The 24,636-nt window shown below is 45.3% G+C and overlaps 1 protein-coding gene across 1 annotated transcript in view; it reads left to right on the forward strand.

The window, feature by feature from the left end:
- Positions 1-24,636, forward strand: part of PLXNA4 (plexin A4) — a 535,577-nt gene that overhangs the window by 14,477 nt on the left and 496,464 nt on the right. The window contains 1 exon segment of the mRNA XM_033162012.1: positions 2,605-2,787. Coding sequence (XP_033017903.1) covers positions 2,605-2,787 — 183 coding nt within the window.

Below are 24,636 nucleotides of genomic sequence, written 5' to 3' on the forward strand. Positions count from 1 at the left end.
CTGGCACCTCGTGCCAAGAGATCCCCTGTGATGTCAGCAAGAGGACTCAGCTGCCGATGTCAGGATGCAGAGCTGCAGGGGATGTCTTGAACCGCAGATCCAGGAGCAAAGCTAGCGTTCTGCTCCTTCTCCCTTGACAGCTGCAGCATGCCCTCCAACATGTCTCCCATGAAAATAGGGATTAATAATAATAATAATAATAATAATAATAATATACCCTGCCCATCTAACTGGGTTGCTCCAGCCACTCTGTGCGGCTTCCAACATACAGGAGAAACTCGAAAAATTAGAATACCATGGAAAAGTTCATTTATGTAAGCAATGTTTTTCATTAGCTACTGGAGTTTAATATATGAGATAGACTCATGACATGCAAAGCGAGATATGCCAAGCCTTCGTTTGTTATAATTGTGATGATTATGGTGTACAGCTGATGAAAACCCCAAAGTTGAGATTGTTAATTTGGGGTTCTCATCAGCTGTACGCCATAATCATCACAATTCTAACAAATAAAGGCTTGACATATCTTGCTTTTCATGTCATGAGTCTATCTCATATATTAGTTTCACCTTTTAAGTTGAATTACTGAAAGAAATGAACCTTTCCACAATATTCTAATTTTTCGAGTTTCACCTGTATATAAAAACATAACAAAACATTAAACATTCAAAACTTCCCTGTACAGGGCTGCCTTCAGATGTCTTCTTAAGGTTGTACAGTGGTAAAGGTAAAGGTAAAGGGGCCCCTGACCATTAGGTCCAGTCGCGGATGACTCTGGGGCTGCGGCGCTCATCTCGCATTACTGGCTGAGGGAGCCGGCGTACAGCTTCCGGGTCATGTGGCCAGTATGACTAAGCCGCTTCTGGCGAAACCAGAGCACGGAAACGCCATTTACCTTCCTGCCAGGGTGGTACCTATTTATCTACTTGCACTTTGACTTGCTTTTGAACTGCTAGGTTGGCAGGAGCAGGGACCGAGCATTGGGAGCTCACCCCATCGTGATAATTCGAACCGCCGACCTTCTGATCGACAAGCCCTAGGCTCAGTGGTTTAACCCACAGTGCCACCCGCATCCCTGTACAGTGGTATCTTGGTTTAAGAACAGCTTAGTTTATGAACAACTTGGATTAAGAACACTGCAAACCCAAAAGTAGGTGTCTTGGGTTGTGAACTTTGCCTTGGAAGCAGAACATGTTCCACTACCTGTTGAGTGTGTTCCATTTGTAAATTGAGTCCCCTGCTGCTATGGGAAAGCATGCCTTGGTTTAAGAACGCTTTGGTTTAAGAACGGACTTCCGGAACGGATTAAGTTCGTAAACCAAGGTACCACTCTATAGCTATTTATCTCCTTGGCTCAGGGGTCGCATAACTCCATACTCTAAAACATTTCTCTGATGAAAATAGGGACATCCTAAGGAAAAGCAGGACGTTCCACAATCAAATCAGAAAACTGAGATGGCTTCTGTAAATCCATGACTGCCCCTGGAGAAAAAGGACACTTGGAGGGTTTGCTGCAGTTGTCCTAGACTCCAAATGGCTTAATCAATCTTTTGGCTTCCCTGCTTGGTCAATGCCATCTCCTGTTTCTGTATAAATTAAATTTCCTTTTGAGACTATCTGTGCAGCTCAGACTTTGCCTTGGTCCTAATGAGCTCTTCTTAGCTTTACTAGACAGCTTATTGGCTTTGTGAACCCTATTACTTATACAGGTATATTCTGTCTCACCTGGCCTGCTTGGACTGCCTGCCTGGGACTGATGGTAGCTTGAGGTGCTGACAAACATGTCACATCCTTCAGTTAGAGTCCGTGGCCGGACTCACAGACTTGGAAAGAGCCGTGGTGGTAGCACTCACGGCCTTATCACTGCCTGACCGCCAGAGGCACTGATTCTGAAAGGAAGCGCTGGGCTCCTTCAAGGCACGAGAGTTGACTTGGCTGACTTGTAGGGATGGTTGAGGAATCTTGTAAGTTCCTGTATGCGATGCCCAGCTCTGCACTTCTTGGTCTGGTGCACAGATTGGAACTTAGCTATCGACTGCATTTTGCATTTCTCAGAACGAAAGTCGTGGCACAGTTCTCAGAGGTGTATCAAAGTGTATTTTGAGAGGATGTTAGAAGTAACAATAATCTGCAGTTTCATGAACAAACGGGACAGAACCAGGGGTGAAAACAAATGTGTGTCACTCAGAGAAGAAATACACAGATTCGCTCAACCACATCCTACTTTTCTTTAGAATATTTTGCACCTATTAATTCAGGTGACATAAAATGGCAATCCTAAAGGAGCATCATGTTGTCTCACAAATGCCCGAGATCGCTTCTTGCCAGCCCAGCTCCCAAAAACCCAACACTGCTTTATTTCTTTCCACAAATTCGCATTCCACAAACTGAGACTTTACCATTCTGGTAGGCACTATCCTATTGCTCAGTGTTCTTTTTAAGAGAAAGGCTAGCTTCAGTTGTGGCCATCAAAACAATTCCTGTTGTTCACTGCCCACTGGCAAAATATTTGAGGAATTAGAAAGGTTCTTTGCTTCCCACAGCAGATCAACCTGTCCCCTTAACAGAGATTCTCTCTCACACACACTCTTCCTTTCGTTGCAGCTGTTAACAATTGACGATAATTTCTGTGGCCTGGATATGAATGCCCCACTCGGAGTATCCGAAATGGTACGAGGACTCCCCGTCTTAACAGAGGACAAGGACAGGATGACATCCGTCATTGCATATGTGTATAAGAACCACTCCTTGGCTTTCGTGGGCACCAAAAGTGGCAAGCTGAAAAAGGTAGGCCTGGCTTTTCCTAACTTGATGTGGTCCGTAGCAAAGAAGACTTGTGAAATGGTATGGGTGCGTAGGTTTATGTTATCTGAGGACTATTTCTGCCAAGGTTTGGCCTGTGTGGACGAAGAGAGAGCAGTTATCTGGGAACAGGCCTAAGCCAAAGCAAATTAGCACAACGATTCTGCGATCTGTTGAGTGGAACATATCTTAACGGCAACAGGTCTTCAGTTCGCGGATCAGGGATCACCAACTAGGTCACAATCTGATCTAAGATCTCAACAGCAGGACTATCGCCATACCAATATGGTAAAGGGAAATTGAGAAACGTCCCACCAAATGCATGTTAAAGGTGGTTCCTCGGCTTGGAAAAGCTGAAGGCTACTGCCTTAGGATGTCCGCTAGCATTTGGAAGTACTATTAAGATGATTTCTTAAAGGCAGCTTGTGTATTGCATGATGTGGTGGAATGCCTGAGTTTAATCCGTTGCAGAAGTTACTGGTGGCTTTGTGGAAAGTAGACTTTATTCCCATTCCTTCCAACGTTTGAAAAGGAAGTTATGTTAAGTGTTCTGTTTACCAGTGACAAATTCCAGAGGGGTGACTATATTAATCCTTTGCTGCAAAAATAAAAATTGTGAGTTCTGTGGCACCTTAAAGACTTCTTAACAAATCGAATTTAGCACAAACTGTTCTGGGCTAGAGCCTCCGAGTAGAACACATACTCTGTCCTACAAAAGTTGTATGCCTCAATAAATTTGTTAGTCTTGGAAGTGTCGCAGTACTCTTTGTTGATTGTATTTACTGGGTTGCCACCAGGGACTGGATATAAATAGGCGTCCTTCCCTCAGGGTCTGATCTCCCTTGGGCACCATCCAAGAGAACGGGAAGCTCACCCTTGTCTTTGCTGCAGCTTTCCTCTATTACAGCAATTCCAATTTATCATGTGGGGCCATCAGTATTTGTATTCTGGAGCCAAAGCCAAGGCTGAAGGAGGCATTTAACTCTGGGTTTTTGGCAGGTGTTTTGATTGTCTCTCAAGATCCATTGGAGGTGACTTTCCAGTGGAGGGAGATTGGCTTGGTATGTTCTGTCTTGTGGTTTAACTGTCTACTCACGTATTCTGTTCTTGGAAGAGGAGATACTTGCCTTCTTTCTGGAATGTTGTACCTTAGCTAACTTACTGGGTGTTTTTGAATGTTGAAATTTTCTAGTGATGAATGACGAATTTTCAGGAGGGACTGGCTGTTTTTTCCCCTTAAAATGGGGGGGGGGGAGGAACTCTAGAATAAACCTTCTCCTTGGATGGAGATCATTTGGACTTTAGATAGGATTATTTCCTCCAAGCATGACATAAACTCTGAAACCCATATTCATGATGTCGCTGCTCTCCACGAACAACGCTGCATTTCTACAATGCTCCTAGTGATTGACTTGACCCTTCTTGGGTTTTGGTCCTCAGGATGGTGATGTCAGCAGCGGTGGTACCATTTAATGAGGGCGGGGGAGGAGCAACTGCCCGCTCTAAGTTTCAAGTTGCATGAGGCTATTCCTTTAAAACTCATTATCGCTGATCAGCTCACTGTGGTTACTGTTAAAAACAAAAGAAAACTTAAAAGGCCTTCTATGCACTAGGTATGCATGCCAAAGCCAGCAAGTTCTTAACTTAAATATGGCGAATCTCCTTCTATTCATTTATTGTGTATGTGTGTGGTTATGTATCCTGTGCTAGTCTTACCGTATTTTTCGCTCCATAAGACACACTTTTTTCCTCCTAAAAATTAAGGAGAAATATCTGTGCATCTTATGGAGCGAATGGTGGTCCCTGGAGCCGAATTGCCCAGGGGCCAAAAGCAGATAGTGCTTTTTATTTTACAAAGAGAAAAGGGGGTGTTGAAAGGACCCCGCTCAGCAGCTGATCAGCAAGAGATCGGGAGACAGATAAGAGACTCTGCTCCCTTTCAACCCCACCCTCCATTGTTGAATGTGCTGCAGAGGGAGGTTGTTTGTTTCCCCAGCAACATGTGACTAGCTGATTAGATTATCTGTCTGGAAACTGTAGAAATGGCTCCCTTTTCTTCAGAAGCTGCATAAATGTGAGATGAACCCCATAAAAATGGGGCTTTCCCTCTTTGCTTTTCCCCCTTTGCAAAAAGAGCTTTGCTTTTCTCCCTTTGCAAAAAAGCTGCAAAACTTTTAGCTGATCCTCAAAAAAACAGGGCTTTTAGAGGAGGAAAACCAGATTTTTTTTCTTGTTTCCTCCTCTAAAAACAAGGTGCGCCCTATGGAGTGAAAAATACGGCAATCTTTGAAGTTGACGATGAACCTGACTAACTTAGGTTGATTCATTTCAGTGGGTCTTCTCTTAGTTGGATGCAACTCATGATGTCCTTGCACTCAAGCTCACAATGAAGGAGAAAAAAAAGATTGACGCAAAAGGATAAGGGAGTTGGAGAGATTGGGTTGGGGGGGGGATTTGCCTATTTTGTGAGAGAGTGACAGAGTGCGAAAAGAGCAAAAAGAATGCAGACGTTAACCTGGAAAGAGGGGGCATTGGCAAATCAAGTGAGAAATGCAAATGATAAAACCAATGCCTTTTGATACTTTCTTAAAGTGGGAGAGAGAATAAGCCAGGAGGCTATTTAAAGGCAGAGAGTCCTGCACAAAAGAGGTTTCATTTTTGCACATGCCTCTCTAGATGTGGAAGGTGAAGACAGGTTGAGGAGCAAGGGCCGGTGACTTGTGGTCTTATTGTTGGACTACAACTTCCCATCATCTTTGACCATTGGCTGTGTCGGCTGGGGCAGAGGGGAGTTGGAGTCCATCAATATCAGACGGGAGGTCAATGAAGGTTGTCCACCCTGGTTTAATGTAGATTATGGGTTATCGTGGGTTAGAACTGGGAATTTTGCCTTTTCATTTTGTGACTGAAAACCCCAATTCCATGGTAGCATGGAAAATGCGCTTGTGTAACATCGAGATGTCAGCCCTGTTAGATTCTGTTTCTATTCATTTTCTCTGAATTTTGGAGTTGCTAAATTCTTGAGTGGGCAGTTTCAGTAGTGGTTTGCTTGTTTCTCCCTCCGACACCCCCACCCCAGCATTTTTTTGCTCAGCATTAAAAGTACTGTATGGCTTTCTATTTCCCTCTCATATATAGGGGCTTTTGCTTCATCGGGGTGTGTGTGTGTGTGTGTGTTATAAGCAGCAGCAAATAATTCAACACAGATGCTTCCGACAGATCTGAAAGTTTTGGTCTTCGTGCTTGTCTTGTCTCTCTGATACAGAAATAATAATAAAAGGATGAAGGGGTCCTTTCTGGTTTTGAAGCTTTTTTTCTTCCTCCCCGCCCTCTTCCCAATCAAGCTGCAGCCCTTTCGCAGTACGAAGGTGTAAAAAGAAAAGAAAAAATGAGACTTCCTAGCTGTGCTCATTGCTATTCCAGACATAAGACCGTCAAATTGGCATCCACATTTGATGTGTAGAGGGAGAGGAAATACTTTGTGGTGGGGTGATATCAGTTGTTGCCTAAGAAGGATGAAGCAAAAATAATATTAATACAGACTTTGCTGGAATGACTGCAGGAAACGTTTTGGATTTCTATCACTTGCACTGTTCATGTTCACATTATTGTACAGTGGGCGCTCGGGTTGCGAACGTGATCTGTGCGGGAGGCACGTTTTGCAACCCGCCGCGTTCGCAACCCACAGCACCACGTCGGTGCACACACGGGTCGTGATTTGGTGCTTCTGCACATGCGCGAGTGCCGAAACCTGGAAGTAACCTGTTCCGGTACTTCTGGTGGAAGGGGTTAATTAGCTAACCTGCATATATTTACCTGAATGTATTGTTAGTCCAGAAGTAAAAGAACTTTTTAAGCTTTGCCTTATGAAACCTCTCTGTAAAAGCTGTGAACTTTGATCTGCATTGTATTTCTTTCTGGCAAGCTATGACTAAGTGTCTGGAGATAACACAGAGAGTAACTGTCCTTGCAGAGAGGAACTGGTGACAGATAGGATGGCCTTGCTGGAGTGCGCATGAACCAACTCAGGGCTAAATGTCCTTTTGCCTTATATGTACAACAGGAAATGTTCCTTATATGGACAAGAGGAAGTTTTCTGGGGTGGGAAGAGAGCCAGAGAACTGTCTATAAGAACTGTCTGAAAATTGACTAGTTTTGTACTTGCTTGGATGTCTGAACACCGCAGTACCTCTGCATGCAGAAAAATAAATCTTTCTCTCTCTGGAGCCAGCAGCCTCAGGTGTCTTTCTGCTTCCATGTTTTCTCACCGGGCGCAACCGTGGGAACCCGTAGGGGCAAATAAGGCTCCACCGGGTTTGGCGCGGTGCGCAATCCGAAAACGCATAACCTGAAGCGGCCATATCCCGAGGTATGACTGTATTTGTATGTATTCGTTTATTCTTGAGAGGCACCTTGGGAGCCTTTTGGGCTGAAAGGCAGCATATAGATCGTCAGTGGAAGTCAGTGTATTTAAGGGTCTGGTGACTTCTGTTTCAGTGTATCTGAAGAAGTGTGCATGCACACGAAAGCTCATACCAAGAACAAACTTAGTTGGTCTCTAAGGTGCTACTGGAAGGAATATGCTATATGGTAATTTATGGACCTAATAGGTCTCTAAAGCCATTTGCACATAACAAAATATGTATTTTATCCAAGTAATCTTTATTTTATCTTATATTTTGGAAATGTACCTCCAGTTTTTTTCTTCAATTTCTTTTGGGGCCCCCAAGAGTGTGGGGCTCTAAGCTATATCTTGTTTAGCTTATACGAAAATATGGCACTGGCTCTTCATTGGTTCCTGGTTTATAGCTGTTTGAAGCTCTTGAGTAGTGGCCGCTTTGTTTCAGTTTGGAAAATTTTGTACGTAGGATCAATGAACTGGATTGCCAACAGAGGTGTGTGTGAAGGGGGGGAACTCTTCCCGCAGGTCTCCTCACCAGAGGCAATTAGTGTGTGTGTTTTGTGGGGAGAATGCCTGTACTAAAAGGATGCATGAATTAGGACATCCATGGTTGTTGTTTTTTAAAATGCATTTTTTTAAATTAAAGATTTCTTGGTTTGCAAAAGTATGTGCAATGTCTCTTTCTTCAAGTTAGATTTTCCACAGGTCCGTTTAATTTCTTGAGACGTTAGGGTTACATTAGGAAGAAAAGGGGGGAAGAGGTGGAGGGGGGAAGGCGAGTGGGGTTGGGGTTGGGAGGCGATGTTTCTATTTTGCTTAATGTATGTGTGGCGTTTTGTGTCAGCGACGCTTGTGCCGGTTCTCTTTGCTATTTGCTTGTGTTCCTTTGGTGGTGAGAGAAGTTGGGGTTGGCCGAGGGTGCGGTTGCTTGTTTGTGATTGGCTGTGGTGAAATTTGTTTTCATGTGTGAGTGGGGTGGGTGGGTGTTTTCAATCAGGTTAGCCGTATTCATTTGTCTGCTGTTGGTGGATTTTTGTCCATGTCTTGATGGGCTGTGTGTGTGATAAAGGGGAGCCATACCGGGGTGAAGGAGTCTTCTTCTATTTGTCCCCGTGTCAGTTTCAGTTTATTGGTTAATTTTTCTAGTAAGGCTGTTTCCCATACTATTTGGTACCATTGGTAGGACATCCATGGTTGAATCTTGCTTGAGAGTTGGTTCATTAGGTGGCCTTTGGCAAGCAAACGTAGAGACAGATATCTTGGCCTTTCTTACTGGGCTCTTTCAAGAATTGCAACAAGATATGGGCACTTGGAGGGACCCTGGTGGCGCTGTGGTCTAAACCACAGAGCCTAGGGCTTGCTGATGAGAAGGTCGGCGGCTTGAATCCCTGCCACGGGGTGAGCTCCCGTTGCTCGGTCCCAGCTCCTGCCCACCTAGCAGTTCGAAAGCACATCAAAAGTGCAAGTAGATAAATAGGTACCGCAGGAAGGTAAACGGCCTTTCCGCGCGCTGCTCTGGTTCACCAGAAGCGGCTTAGTCATGCTGGCTACATGACGCGGAAGCTGTCTGCAGACAAACGCCGGCTCCCTCAGCCTATAGAGCGAGATGAGCGCCGCAACCCCAGAGTCGGACACGACTGGACCTGTTGGTCAGGGGTCCCTTTACCTTTACCTTTATGGACACTTGGACATTCTAAAGTGCTGTATAAATTACCATCATCATTCCTTGTGATGTGAGTCCATTTTACCTGCTGGCTTGTTGCTAAGGAAAACTTTTCTCACCTCCTTTTCCCTCATGCAGTTTCAGAATTGATTGATGTTTGTTGTTTATACGTTCATATAAAAGATGATACAGATCATATTTCAGGCTCCCGAGACACCCGATTCGTGAAACTCTTGCAAAGTACCTGGAATCATAAAGCAGTGCCAGTTGGTTGATATACAAATATCATCCACGTCAAAGGAATTTTTTTTCCAGTGACACATGCAATTGAAGTAAAATATTGTGCTTTACAAGAGTGTATTATTAAAATGAAAATGAGCAGCATATCAGGAGCCTGGCCACGTAACCAAGACAACAAAGGAAAAGGGGAAGGACAGATAGAACAGAGGAGAACGAGGCGTAGGATGGCATGGGATTTCCAAGAGGAAATATGAAACACTGCAGGGCAAAGGGCTTGTTAGGTTTCAACGCTGTCTTAAAAGTTTGGAGCGAACATCTGTCACCTGTGAGTTTACCTTGCGATGTGATGCTATGAGGTGTCTCGGACACCTGTGGTTGTTAAAGATATTGTGGAACCTCGCCTATGATATATATAGATCGGTAGTGTCTGGGGCAAATCCCATTCCTAGTAATTACCTCCCTCCTGTTCCAGTTGGCTTTGGAATATCTGTCTTCAAGGAGTTCTCCCTCCACCCTGCCTTGGACTGTCATGCAATATTGATATATGGAGCCAGTTGCATCGCAGAAGAAGCTTCTATGTGATGGTTGAGATGACAACTTGTAAGACGTGGCGATAATGAATTATCCTGCCTGACCATTCGGGCGCACTCTGCGGAGATGACTTGAGAAAAGCTTAGTGTAGAGTTTGTATTAGCAATGCGAACCTGCATAAAAGTGCTGCTTGGGGTGCTCAGCTCCTATAAATCAATGGGAAACATCCATTAGACTCTGTTACCGATGGCCAAGAGGTGCAAGGTTTAGCGTGTGAGTATTTCCTTCCTTGGATTGCAATTACACCGACAAAGTGCCAGAGCCCTGCGAAGAAGGGAGCAAAATTACTCTCGCCCCTTGGCAAGGAAGTTTGTAGGATGGGACACAACTGCTACACCTCTGTAAAGTCATTAGTGAGCAGTTAGGGAGGGGCAAATCTGCTAATTCCTGATTCTCCCCCATTCTCATGTTCCCAGTCTTCAGTTCTCTACATTTCCACGCCAGTTTGTGATTTGCTTAAAAAAATATATACTTGCTGATTCCCCCCCCCTGCATTTTAATGCAAATTTCTCCTAATGCGCACCCTTTGATGCATTTTTCATATACACATTTTCCCTTAATATAACACATGTATTTCCCTTAATATAACACATGTATACATATTTCGGCTGGAGAACTGCCCGACAAAATCCAGAGGGATGGCAGCATTTTGGTTCATATATTGTTTTGATAATAGACTTGACTTCATATGTGAACTGAACAGTGAAGATGCTGCAATGCTCTTTCTGACCTGAGATTATTTCATAGGCCAGGAGCATGGGCTTTTGTTGCTACGGAATGGAACCAGGTGTTTAACAGCAGGTGTGAGATTCCCTACTACTCAACGTTGCTTGTTGACAAGAAGTGGCAACAGGAACACTTGCAGGAGTGAAGTGGCCATACAGGATACACAATTCAATTTTTCTCCAGCCCTCCCACTTCTTCTCTGTAACTTTCCCCTCAACAGCTCCTCTCTGCTTGACCAGGAAACACATATACAGTGGATGCTCGGGTTATGGACATAATCCGTGACGGAGGCACATCCGCAACCCGCAGTGTTCGTATCCCGCAGCGCTGCGTCTGCGCACGCGCGTGATGCAATTCGGCGCTTCTGCGCAAACGCGAAGCACGGTTTAGCATTTCTGCACATGTGCAAGCGCCGAAACCTGGAAGTAACCCATTCCGGTACTTCCGGGTTTGGCGCAGAGCGCAACCTGAAAAGACAACCCGCAGCAGCCATAACAAGAGGTATGACTGCACTGGCAACCCAACTGGTGAAATAGTGATGGATGAGGGAATGTACAGAAGGGGAAATGGCTAGGCAGGGAAAGGTTAAACATTCCCACCTCTCCCTAGTGAATCATATAATCAGAGAGTTGGAAGGGAACCCAAGGGTCATCCAGTCCAACCCCCTGCTGCAATGCAGGAATCTCAACTGAAGCATCTATGACAGGTGGCCATCAATCTCTGCTTAAAAACCTCCAAGGAAGGAGAGTCCACAACCTCCTGAGGGAGTCCGCTCCACTGTCAAACAGCTCTTACTGTCAGAAAGTTCTTCCTGATGTTTAAGTCGGAATCTCCTTTCATGCAACTTGAAGCCATTGGTTCGAGTCCTACCCTCCAGAGCCGGAGAAAACAAGCTTGCTCCATCTTCCACGTGACAGCCCTTTAGATATTTGAAGATGGCCATATTCCAGTCTCCTTTTTTTCCAGGCTAAACATACCCAGTTCCCTCAACTGTTCTTCATAAGGCTAGGTTTCCAGACCCTTGCTCACCTTGGCCTCCCTCCTCTGCCCTTTGAATGAAAAAGTCTGCTGCTGTCACATCGTGTTTGGTCCTCATGATGCTGTCATTATGGGCTTTGTGGGGAATCCACAACCCCTGCCTCTCACCAGACACCACTGAGCCAAACATGTTCCAGTGTGCAGTGGTGCTGCAGTGCACAATGGCATGGCTCCCCTCGTCTCCTTCCCGGAAGGTGCTCCAACAAGAACTTTCCCCCCTCTTGCTCTGAAGCTTGTTCTTTGGCCATATAAAAAAATGCACAGCGCAGCGCCGCTGACGAAACACGATCGGCAGCCAAGTGCTGCCAGCCTTTGAAGTAGAGATTGGATCTGGAGGGGATTAGATCTTCCATTTGCGAATCTCATTCCATGGTCGCAAGATCCACATCTCCAATGACACGCTGAGATGCCTCTAAAATCAGAACATCGGATAAAGCTCAAGAGTCCAGCCCCGTTAAAAAAATGGAAGCCGGCGAAGCCAAAGAGAAGAGAAGATTAATTTAGAACAAAGATGACAGGCTTGGAACGAGGACATGATAGCAGGGACGTAGCAAAGGGGGGTGTAGGGGCGGATCGGCCCATGTACCATAATGGAGGGGGTGACAAATTATCAAGGAACAATTATTGTCCTACTAGGGCGGTTCATAATTATTATTTTTTAAATGCCTGCTCCAAAGGTCTTACCTTACTATACTAGGGATTATATAGCTATATATGAAATTTCATGCATATCGGTTAATATCTTGACCCTCCTCCACCAAAATAGCTGTTTACTTGGCTGTTTTCCTATGTCGTGAAGGCTGAAATTTCAGTTCAGTGGAGCACTTACTGTTCCCAACCCTAACCCTGTGGAGAGCCACCTAATTAGACTTTAATTTGATTTTGAGATGTTTTTTAGGAGGTAATTTAATTATTGTTTGATTTTATCCCAATGTTATGTATCTGATGTTAGCCACCCTGAGCCCGACTTCGGCCAGGGAGGGCAGGATATAAATAAAAGTTTTATTATTATTATTACTTGTTATTAATCCTTTGTAAGAAAATATGAAATAACGTAAAACCATTTTTGCAGGGTGGGGGATCAATGGGGGGGGAGGGTTGACAAGAAATTTTCCGCACCGGGTACCACCTGACCTTCCTGCGCCTCTGCATGTTAGTTTTCAAAATTACAGATGGGGCAAGGAAGGGAAGAAAGAGAAATGATTCTCCTTCTCACTCACTCACTCAAGATATTAGAATTCTATTGCAACAGGCTTGCTCAGGACAAACAAAGAGGGCCTGTTCCCCGTTACTGTCATATTTAAGCTAATCGTGTTTTGTAGGAAGCAAATCTGCAAAGCAGTTATGCATTCTTAGCTCAGTGCACAATTACCTTGTGCATTTCCTCGCCATAAAACATGATCAGGAACAGTAGTTTAGATATGAAAAATAACGAGGAACAGGCCTTTCGGTGGCTATTAACCAATCAGTGTGCTCAGAGTCAGTATGCCTCTGAGTACCAGATAATACGGCTGACTTTGCTCAGAGTTGTGCGGCTGTAGCTGCTGCTGAAGACGGCATGTAGGACTGGATGGCCCTCTTGGGCTCATCTCTCAAGACAGTTCCCTTTCTTGGCCACAGTTAAGTGGACTTAGTTCCTTTCATATGGAAACAAACCCAGATAAAGCCTAGGGATTTCTCCTCCTCATAACAATACTTTGAAAGGAAAAACCAAAAAACTGTCTCTCCGTCCATCAAGCTGCTTTGGTATTCTGCAAGCATCTTGCCCAATTATCCAAGCCCACACATGACGACAGTCCTGCTCGTTCCTTGGCTGTGTTTTCCTCTGTGAATGTGTTTTGAAATAAACAAGTCCATTTCCCTTTCCTTGCTACCCACAACAACAAACAGCTGTAAAGATCTGAGCAGTCAAAATAAGACAGAATTAACACAAGCTCGAAGCAGGATGGAAAACCCACTTTCAGCTCCATGCCCACAGCTCCTGAGAGCATACTGTACAGTCATACCTCAGGGTATGGCCACTTCAGGTTGCACATTTTCAGGTTGCGCACCGCGGAGAACCAAGAAGTACCGGAATGGGTTACTTCCGGGTTCAACGCTTTGTGCATGCGCAGAAGCGCCAAATCGCAACCTGTGCATGCACAGACGTGGTGCTGCGGGTTACGGATGCTGCAGGTTGCGAATGCGCCTCCCCCATGGATCGTGTTTGCAACCCGAGCATCCACTGTAGATGATTGGATCTTGCACGGTGGAATTCACATGGGCTCCCAAGACCGTGGTGCAGAAAAGTGGGGAGATGCATGGAAATTCAGGGCTTCATTTTCCACACCGCTTAAAAATGAAATAAAATCGACCCTGATTCCGAAGATATGCATAATTGAGTGGTGCTTACTAGCCATTCATAGCTAGCTTGGAGTGGCAAACATGGTGAGAAGACTGAAAGGAGATATGATAGCCATATTCAAATACAGTGGTACCTCGGTTTACGAACTTAATCCATTCCGGAAGTCCGTTCTTAAACTGAAACTGTTCTTAAACCGAGGCATGCTTTCCTTAATGAGGCCTCCCGCCACCGGTGCCCTTCCACCGTTCGGATTCTGGTCTTAGACCGAGGTGAAGTTCGCAAACCGGGACACCACTTCCGGTTTTGCGGAGTTCCTAAACCGAATCGTTCGTAAACAGGACAGTTCTTAAACCGAGGTACCACTGTATCTCAAGAGCTGTCACATGGAGGATGGAACAAGCTTGTTTTCTCCTGCTGTGGTGGGTGGGACTCGAACCAGCGGCTTCAAGTTACAAGTGAAGAGATTGCAACGAAAAACCAGGAAGAACTTTCTGACAGTAAGAGCTGTTTGACAGTGGAGCGGTCTCCCTTGGGAGGTTGTGCGCTTTGAGGTTCTTAAACAGAGGTGGGATGGCCATCTGCCATGGATGCTTTACTTGAGATTCCTGCATTGCAGGGGGTTGGACTAGATGACCCTCGGGGATCCCTTCCAACTCCACAATTCTATGATTCATGTCTGTCAGGGAAAGAGGGGCTACTCAGGAGGAACAGGGAGAGAGAGAGGAGCAGGATAGTGTTTCCTCCAGAGAAGGGGGGTCGCTGGGTTACAGAGAGCAGCCACCGATCATTTCCACTGATTCATCTTCCAGCTCAAGCCCATGTCAGGAATTGTCACTGGAAGAGGGAGAGGTGCCAGGGTATAGGAGGGAAGGGCAAAGACCAAGAGCAGTCAGTCTCAGACACGAGGAGGAGACAATGTGGGGGAGGAGGCGACGCAGACGCTGTTTCAAAGTTCCCAGCCGTTGGCTGTGTTGGCGGGCAAGACAGAGCCCGCCACTCCGAGAAACTGAAAGTAACTGACCGGACGTATGTCAGAGACTCTGTAACTACATTATGAAAATGTCGTTTCTCATGAGCAACATCTAAAGGGGGGAGCCACCCCTTGACAATGTCTCTATGAAATGCAGGTCTACCATGATGGTATATGAAAAGGTGTGTGTGTGTGTTAGTTAGAGCAAAAGGAGTTGCATCCGGGAGATGCATTACTTTCTCACCATCTCCTGCTTTTTCCTACATAGCCTGTCCCCCCCATTTCCCTGCTCTCGGATGATACCCTGATGCCAGCCAATTCTGTACACAAGAACGCTGCAAGAGCCTGCTGGATCAGACCAATGGCCCATCTATTCAAGCATCCTGTTCTCACAGTGGCCAGCCAGATGCCTGTGGGTGGGAAAGCCACAAGCAGGGGTTCAAGAGCAAGAACACTCTTCCCCCGTGTGGTTTCCAGCAACTAGCATCCAGAAACATTGCTGCTTCCAACTGTGGAGACAAGAACACAGCCATTCTGGCTAGTAGCCATCGGTAGCCCTCTTATCCGTGAATCTGTCTAATACTCTTTTAAAGACATTTAGGTTGTTGGCCATCACTGCTTCCTGTGGGAGCCTGTTCCACGGTTTAACTAGGTGCTGTACGAAGATGGGCTTTCATTTCTCTGCCCTGAAAAGCTCGAAAGAGAAGGTTAAGGGGTGATATGATAGCCATGTTCAAATATATAAAAGGATGTCATGTAGAGGAGGGTGAAAGGTTGTTTTCTGCTGCTCCAGAGAAGCGGACACGGAGCAATGGATTCAGACTACAAGAAAGAAGATTCCACCTAAACATTAGGAAGAACTTCCTGACAGTAAGAGCTGTCCGACAGTGGAATTTGCTACCAAGGAGTGTGGTGGAGTCTCCTTCTTTGGAGGTCTTTAAGCAGAGGCTAGACAGCCATCTGTCAGGAATGCTTTGATGGTGTTTCCTGCTTGGCAGGGGGTTGGACTGGATGGCCCTTGTGGTCTCTTTCAACTCTATGATTCTATGAAAGCTTTCTGCTTGGAGCTGATTTTAAAAAGCGCTACAGGGATCCTTGTGTGCCCACACCTTCGGTCCTTGTGACTGCATGAGAAATGGCTTCACGGCTATTTGGCATTGAGGGCCCTGCCGTAGCTCAGTGGTGGAGCAGCCACTCAGAGGTGTAGGAAGGTCAGGTGGTACCCAGTGCAGAAAATGTCTTGCCACCCCCCCCACATTGCTATATATATATATATATATATATATATATATATATATATATATATATATTTGCCTGCAAAAAATGGTTTTACGTTATTTCATACTTTCTTGCAAAGGAATGTGGATTCTGAGCCTCTGATAACAAGTAGGCAACTATGGACAGATACTTAAATCTACAGGATGGATTGTGTTTTTGGCTTGTGTTATTTTATTTATATTTATCGTTTATTTATTTAATAAAATTTATTTTAAAAAAACCTGCAATGTGGTTTACCGAAACAAAAACCAACCCCCCCCCCACAAAACACCAAAGCAGCAAAATCAAGAAAAATTAACAACCCTGCTTTAAAACATGCAAAAGCTGAAATATTAAGATTGAAATTATTTCAACTTCCTAAGCATCTAGGTACGCTTGTCTAAAGAAGAATGCTTTTAGCAGGTGCCTGAAAACAGTCTAGCAAAGGCACGTGCTTTGTTGAAATTTCAGCCTTAACGACGTAGGAAAACGGCCAAGTAAACGGCTATTTTCGTGGAGGAGGATCAAGATATTAACTGATTTGCATGAAATTTCATATGTAGCTATATAATCCCTTGTGTAGCAAGATAAGACCTTTGGAGCAGGCATTTTCAAAAAAAAGTTTTTATGAACCGCTCTAGTGGGGCGGTAATTGTTCCTTGGTAATTTGTCAACCCCCTCCATGATGGCACCTGGGGCGACCCACCCCTGCCCCCCTTTCCTGTGCCCCTGCAGCCACTTTGCTTGCAAGAAGTTTCCAGGTTCAATCCCTGGGGGCCTCTCCGGGGGAAAGACCCTTGTTTGAAGCACTTGAGAACCACTGCTTGCCAGTGCAGGCTGTACTAAGCTAGAGAGGCCAATGGTCCGACTCGATGCAAAGCACATTCCTTTGTACTCATTGCTCAGATAAATGACTCTCTTCCTTTCCCCATATAAGGAGGCCATGAGCCATGAGTTCTCTAGCCTTCCTTCAAATGGATGGCAAAGTTGGGATGTTTTCAATCAACCCAGCTCTCCATTCACGCCCAATGAACTGCCTAACCCTAACCCCCGACTCTCATCTTGCATTTGGTGGCCTGCCACCCCCTCTCCTTCCCACACCCCTCCTGCTTCAGTTTCTTCCGCTATTTTCAGTGCCTGCCTTTCATTCCTGCGCCTCTCGCCTTCTGACCCCACTTACGGGCAGCCGGCTTATGGGCGATTCTCCTAATTAGTTTTGCTTTCATTTAATCTTTTGAAAACAAATTTTGTCAGAATGAGACGGGTGGGGGTTGGGGGAGGGAACCTTCCACCCCGCCTCGCGCCTTCAAAAGCACAATCTCTGCATTTATTTTCCATTTCATCGTTCTCCAGATAGGACCTCATTTGCATATTTGATTAAGCTCTCTATGTTATCAGGGAGCTTGTTGGAATAGCAGCCGGTCCGTGATAAGACACTACAAACCCATCTCTTTCTTCCTTCAGGAGATGAGCTCCTCACCCATCTGTCGGCAATCTTTGGTCCCACGATTCCCTCCTCCATCATCATTGGGGTTTTTCATTATTGTTGTGTGTTTTTGTTTTTTGCCTCCTGTGTTTCATCTTTTAATGACCTGGCTCTTGATCTCTGATGCATTCAGGAGCAGGCAGTTGGACAGAGATACTGGCATCAGTTCCATCACTGCTTTTTGTGGGTTGGTAAGGGAAAGGACGCGGGTGGCGCTGTGGGTTAAACCACAGAGCCTAGGGCTTGCCGGTCAGAAGGTCGGTGGTTCAAATCCCCACGACGGGGTGAGCTCCCGTTGCTCGGTCCCAGCTCCTGCCCACCTAGCAGTTTCAGTTTATTGGTTAATTTTTCTAGTAAGACTGTTTCCAATGCTATTTGGTACCATTGGTAGGACATCCATGGTTGAATCTTGCTTGAGAATTGGTTCATTAGGTGGCCTTTGGCTAGCAAACTTAGAGACAGAAACCTTGGCCTTTCTTACTGGGCTCTTTCAAGAATTGCAACAAGATATGGGCACTTGGAGGGACCCAGGTCAGCAGTTCGAATATCTGCCACAGGGTGAGCTCCCGTTGCTCGGTCCCAGCTCCTGCCCACCTAGCAGTTCGAAAGCACGTCAAAGTGGAAGTAGATAAATAGTTACCGCTCCAGCAGGAAGGTAAACGGCGTTTCTGTGCGCTGCTCTGGTTCGCTAGAAGCGGCTTTGTCATGCTGGCCACATGACCCAGAAGCTGTACGCCAGCTCCCTCGGCCAGCAAAGCGAGATGAGTGCCGCAATCCCAGAGTCGGACATGACTGGAGCTAATGGTCAGGGGTCCCTTTACCTTTACCTTTTAAGGGAAAGGCAGGAGACACTGATGTTAAATTTGTGTTTGCTTGTGGTTGTGGTGGTGGTGGTGGGAGACAAGCGACCTCAAGTTTTCTGTGATGCGGAAAGCCAGAGGAAGCATAGAACTGGACTATCTTTTGTTGTGTACCAGAGGAAGCAGGCAAGCTTTAAAGGAAGATCCTTCTAATGCACAATTTCAAGCTCTGTGTCCAAATGCCCACCATTTTTCTCTTTCCAGAGATTCTCTTGCAAAAATTTGCTCTTTAAAGCTGCATTGGAGTAAACAGCTATTAGGGTTTTCTGCAGGTTGACTTTGCTCTGATTGAGCTATGAAGCGTGGGTTTTCATGCGGAAAGCTCTGGAGCAAAATAAAGGATGCTCAGACACGGGGCTTTAAATTGCTGACCATGCCTGGTAAGCGTAGAAGGAAAGGTACGTGTGGATAAGCCCTCATTCAGACCTTTCCAACTTCACGGTTGGGCTGCCCTTGACGACTGTCTGGACACTCCTGTGATCCAAGCACTATACAAATAATTGAAATAAACAGAAATAAACAAATAACGCTGCAATGTGGAATAAGCGGCTCACTTCTTTGCTGGGGTGCACCACATGGGAGCACTTTTTTTTTTTAAAAAAAAAAATTCTATTATTTGATATCAATACCCAGGGTTCTGCCTTTAAAAAAAAAAATCAGTGTTTGGATATTGAAACATGTGGAACAACAGTTTGCTAAAATTGGATGGGCATTTCTCAGGGAATTCTTTAGCTGTGATTTCTTATATGTATTTGGATAATAAAAACACTTATATACTAGAAAACCATATATGGAATTGGAATTGTAGGGATATATAGTGATATAATATACCCTTCTCTTCTCTTCTCTTTTTGCACTTTTTCTTTTTCTTTGTTCCATTGAAATACTTCCAATAAATTTAAAATTAAAATAGCTATGATTCCTGCATTGCAGGGGGTTGGGCTAGATGACTCTTGGGGGTCCCTTCCAACTCTATGATTCTATGCTCAGCAAAGCAGAAAAAGTCACGGCATGCCAGCAGAAGTCAAAAGTCAAAATGCAGATTGGTGTCAGTTGGAGCCATGTTCTTGCATCTCGACAGAGCCATAACTAAGCAGGCTTCCCCTGGGAGGGCATTCCCTGCCCAACTGTGCAACCAAGAAAGCCTTCTCCTCTGTGCCCTTCCACCATTCTTCAGATGGAGAAAGCACACACTGAAGAGTGTCCACTGCTGATATAATGGGTTGAATAGGCACCTATGGGTGGGAATGGTCCTTAAGGTATCCCGGGCCCAGGCCCATTACAGACTTAAAATATCAAATCCAAGATTTTGATTTGGATGCAGAAACAAATTGACAGCTGAATTGACAGATGGTGCAACATGGAATCTTGTGCTCCGTACTTAATACTTGTGGTGCCTGAGTTTTGAACCCATTGAAGTGTTCTCAACACATTTCAAAGAGAGCTTTGCATAGAGCACATTACAGCAATTAATCCAATCTGGATGCTATTAAGGCACGGATGAGGGTGGCCTGTTCTTCTTGGAAAGGGTATTACCACTACAGCATATGTACCATTGCCTCATTGTCTTCCTTATACAACTGGAAGTGTTAGTTTTAGCCTTAAAAAGCCTCAGCTGTTTGGGGACTGCCTTGTTTCCTTTGCATTGCGGCCGTGAAAGTCCAGAAGTTTATTATCACCCATGTGCCAAATTCGAACAGCAACGGCACTCCGCAACTATAGAACTTCCTCCCTCTAGAGGTCCAACCAGGTCTGAGCCTGAACGCTTTCTGGAAGAGCTGTGTGCCCCCCCCCCCTTTTTGGTATTCAACAGCCAGGACCAAGCAGCTGTGGGATTTTGCAAGTGCATTTTGTTATTTTTAACCGTTGTCACCCGACCACCCTTGGGAGAGAGCAAAACGAAAAAAGGAACTAAATAAAAATAAACATGCGCAGGCAAGGCTGCCAGATCATCAGTCTAGCATAATGGCTCCTGTTGATAGGGTGGTATGCGCAGCATCAGAATGTAGGAGAGGAGCATTAGTTCAGTTCATGTGGCACATGCAAAAAGTCTCGGGCTCAGTCTCCAGATAGTAGTATATCTGAGGGCAGCTGGTGTGAAAGACTTCACCTGAGATTGTGGAGAGGTGGTGTCCATTGGAGAACATAAGAAAAGCCTGCTAGATCAGGCCCATAGCCCATCTAGAATCACAGAATTGTAGAGTTGGAAGGGACTACAATGGTCATCTATTTATTTATTTATTTTTAAATAATAAATCTTTATTTAGACTCCATGTTGTCTTTGTCCATGGAGTTTTCTTGGCAGGGATACTGGAGTGGATTGCCAGTTCCTTCTCCAGGTAGATCACATTTAGTCTAAACTCTCCGCTATGACCTGTCCATCTTGGGTGGCCCTGCATGGCATAGCTCATAGCTTCCCTGAGTTATTCAAGCCCCTTCGCCACGAGAGGCAGTGAAGGATAGGCGTGCCTGGCGTACTCTGATCCATGGGGTCACGAAGAGTCGGACACGACTGAACGACTGAAAAACAACAAATTTAGACTCTATAGTGATAAAACCAAAATCATATGAATAATAACACAGCATAGCATAGCATAGCATAGCATAACAACACAACACAACACAACATCACATGACACAATATAATTCTAACATGATTACATTTCTTCCTTGCAATTGACCCTAATCCCAATACAGTGGTACCCCACAAGACGAATGCCTCGCACAACGAAAAACTCACAAAACGAAAGGGTCAACGAAAAACTCGCAAAACGAAAGGGTTTTGCGAGTTTTTAGTTGACTTGCGAGACGAATTCGTCTATGGTCGTGCTTCACCAGACGATTTCGTCTTGCGCAGTACCACTGTAAGCCGGCACCGGACCGCGCCACGCCGCGTTTTAAAGCTGCAGTTTTAAAGACGAAAAGTCTTGCGGAACGAATTAATTTCGTCTTGCAAGGCACCACTGTAATTACATGTTAATATATTCATTAATTTGTATACTTCAACAATCCTCCATACTATATATTAACTTTTGTCCGTTTCCCTTTTTTTCCGGGGATTACAACGGTCATCTAGCAGGATTTTTTGGCTCAACCTGGGGCTTGAACTCATGACCCTGAGATTACAAATCTCAGGCTCTATCAACTGAGCTATCCCGGACCTGGGTGTCCAGTCACTTCCCCCAATGCAGTCATCCTTTGCAGGCACCAAAGCTCTTTCCTGTATAGGCCCTTCACCATTCAGTTCTGCGGAAGGGAGGACGTGCTCCAAGCAGGCTTCCGTTCGTCGAAGCAAGCATGGAAGCCTCTGAGTGCGCGGACTCTCTATTCCTTTCTCACTCTCACACACAGTTGTGGGTCGAAGCGCAGGGTCAAGGTTTCATACGCCATGGTGACATTCCTCTTGTACTCATCCCGGAATGCAGTGCTGAGATGCGTTCTCAGCTGTTTGAGCCCCCCCAACCTACGTTGCAAAAAAGCAACACATGCTATCGGTGTCACAGACCCTCGCTGCTTCACACTGTGAGTGTGAAACTGTCGGGGATGGATTGGCGTCATTCTTCAAGCGCATTCCGAAGCTGCGGAAGAAACTCTCAGGCGGCAGGAACTGCAGCAGGCTCAAGATGCTTGGAGAGGGCAGGCTTTCTCCATCAGGATGTGGTTTATTTCTTGAGAAGTAGTGCCTCTGTTGGTGTTCCTGTTTCAGGCGGTTTTTTGGGAAGCGGCTGTGGCCACCCAGAAACTCGTGCTGTTAGATGGCTTCTCCTATGTGGGGTCAGTGAGTTATGCCAGTGTAGTGCCCCCCTTGGCCGCACAGTGTAGTGCAGTGGGAGGAGTGCCAGGTGGGTGCAGAAGGCAATCTCTGCTTGACTGGGCCTACCTCGCAGGGTTGTTGTGCTAAAAAAGTGGGTGACTCTTGTGTACACCACATGGGAGGGTGCAAATATGAATAAGAATCATTTTATTACAGTGGTACCTCGACTTACAAATTTAATCCGTTCCGAATGCACATTCGTAGGTTGAAAAATTTGTAAGTCGAAAAAAGCGATTTCCCCATAGGAATGCATTGGAAACGAAAAATTCGGAAAAATTCATAAGTCAAGTAAATCGCATCTAAAACCGCCAACGGAAGTCCATTCGTAAGTCGAAAAGTTGTAATTTGTAAGTCGAGGTACCACTGTATTTATAAGCCACACATCTGACTGAGTTGCCGCTGCCACTCTTTCAGCAAAGTATTAAAAACACAATAAAACATCAAACATTTAAAACCTCCCTGTACAGGGGTGCCTTCATATGTCTTCTAAAAGCCAGATAGATGTTTATTTCCTTGACATCTGATGGGAGAGCTTTCCATAGGGTGGATGCAACCACCAAGAAGGCCCTCTGCCTGGTTCCTTGTAACCTCACTTTTTGCAGTGAGGGAACTGCCAGAAGACCCTCGGAGCCGGAACTCAAATGTAATAAAATAACAAATTGACAAATATTTTCCAGATTTCCATGATTCAAACTAGCACTGCAATGTGGAAACCACTTTTGTTTTTCCCCATTATGTATTCTTTCCTTTCCTTTCCTTTCCTTTCCTTTCCTTTCCTTTCCTTTCCTTTCCTTTCCTTTCCTTTCCTCCCTCCCTCCCTCTCCTTCTCTTTTTTCTTTTTTTGACACACTCTCTTTCTTTTTCTCCTCCTCCTCCTCCTCCTCCCCTTTTCTTTCTCCAACAGCCAATTTTTGGTTCTGCTTGTGAAGCGCACCTTAGCTCAGGTCATGTTCCCGTTACAGGTCTTGGCTTAACCGCTTGAAGACAAATGCATGTTTGGATAGCGAAAAACAGCATTTATCTTAGCTTCACTTGAAGCCCAGGATTGTGGTAGTGATGGTTCATTCTTTGTAAGCAAAGGTGATTTAAAATAATAATAATAAAGGTGGAAAGAAATATGTCTCAATTTATTAGGGTGAGCAACTTTCAGCTGGGGGTAGGAATCCTAGCTGAATGCTTATTCATGCTGGCTGTTCTGTTGTCCTGAATGTTCATCTCCTTATGCTCACTGAAATGAGCAGTTTGCGAAGCCTGCTAGACTCATGCCTGGGCCGTTTCCCTCTTCCTATGCCTTTTGTTTCAGCAAATGACCTTTATATAAAGGGACACTGTCGAGTCCCCTTTAGAAGTAAGAATAAGATAGTTGTGCCAACATGGCGTTGCTTGCCAAAACCACTCTTTGTGGGTGGTCGGGTGTGAAGGAGGACAGGTTCTTACACCTTTAATTGTTGAGTCAAAGGTGAATTTTTGGCAGGTGCATCTTGAGGTGCTGGGGTGATCCTAGCCCCTTTGGGTGCAATGAAAACGTGTTGGGAAATCCCACGGGGAACACCTGAAGAAATATCAGAAGGAAGAGAGAGGAGTGGTTGCTCCACATTGCCTTCCCCTGTGATAAGCAGAAGCAGAGTGAACAATGCAGAATAATAAAAATGGCAGAATAAATAAATTATGACAAAGGACAAGTGTGCATATCTGCAAAACTGCATAAATTATGCAAAGTTGCCCAAGTCGTGCAGATTGCAAAAATTCAGGTTTCCTCGTCACCAAATGCATGCATTTTTTAACCACCAGGCACGCAACCCTGTCCCTGCTTTTATTTCTTTAACATGGGGCTACCTTCCCCATAGCAGTTCAGACCTGAGGGAGTGAGGTTACATGTGTTGGCGGAATGTGCAAGTAAAAACTTCCGAACAGAGCTATGAGTGCTAGCAGGTCTGGCCTGTTCCTTTTCCTGGGCATCAGTCTAGTTGAGGTCTCGCCTGTGTATTGCTGAAGGAAGCTCGGAAAGCGGCCATTGCTAGCCCCTTTCTATGGGACCTCATGGATTAGTCTTGTTATATGGAAGAAACCACATGGAAGCAAAATGCACCAAGGGGGCTTCCGGTTGCCCACTTACAACCACTCCAGTTCTAGGTCAGTTGCAGCCAAAGCAACAGAGAATTTGATGGCCTCTTACAGACCAAGAATGGAGAACTCCAGGTGTTGCTGGACTCCAGGAAGTCTCAGACAATATGACCTCAGGGGTGATGGGAGTTGTAGTACGATAACCTCTCGAGAGACTCATGGGGTTCACAACCCTGTAACAGACCGACAGATTCTCTGTGGAGGATGTTTCTATGGGCAAGAGACCACTCCGTTAGATGCATGACGTAGTCTCCTAAGTTGGCTGGTATATGTGCCTCAAGTTCTGAGAGAAGTAAACACATTTGGTTTCCCCCCAACA

This window comes from Lacerta agilis, chromosome 10 (genome assembly GCF_009819535.1).
Source record: "Lacerta agilis isolate rLacAgi1 chromosome 10, rLacAgi1.pri, whole genome shotgun sequence".
Lineage (NCBI taxonomy): Eukaryota > Metazoa > Chordata > Lepidosauria > Squamata > Lacertidae > Lacerta > Lacerta agilis.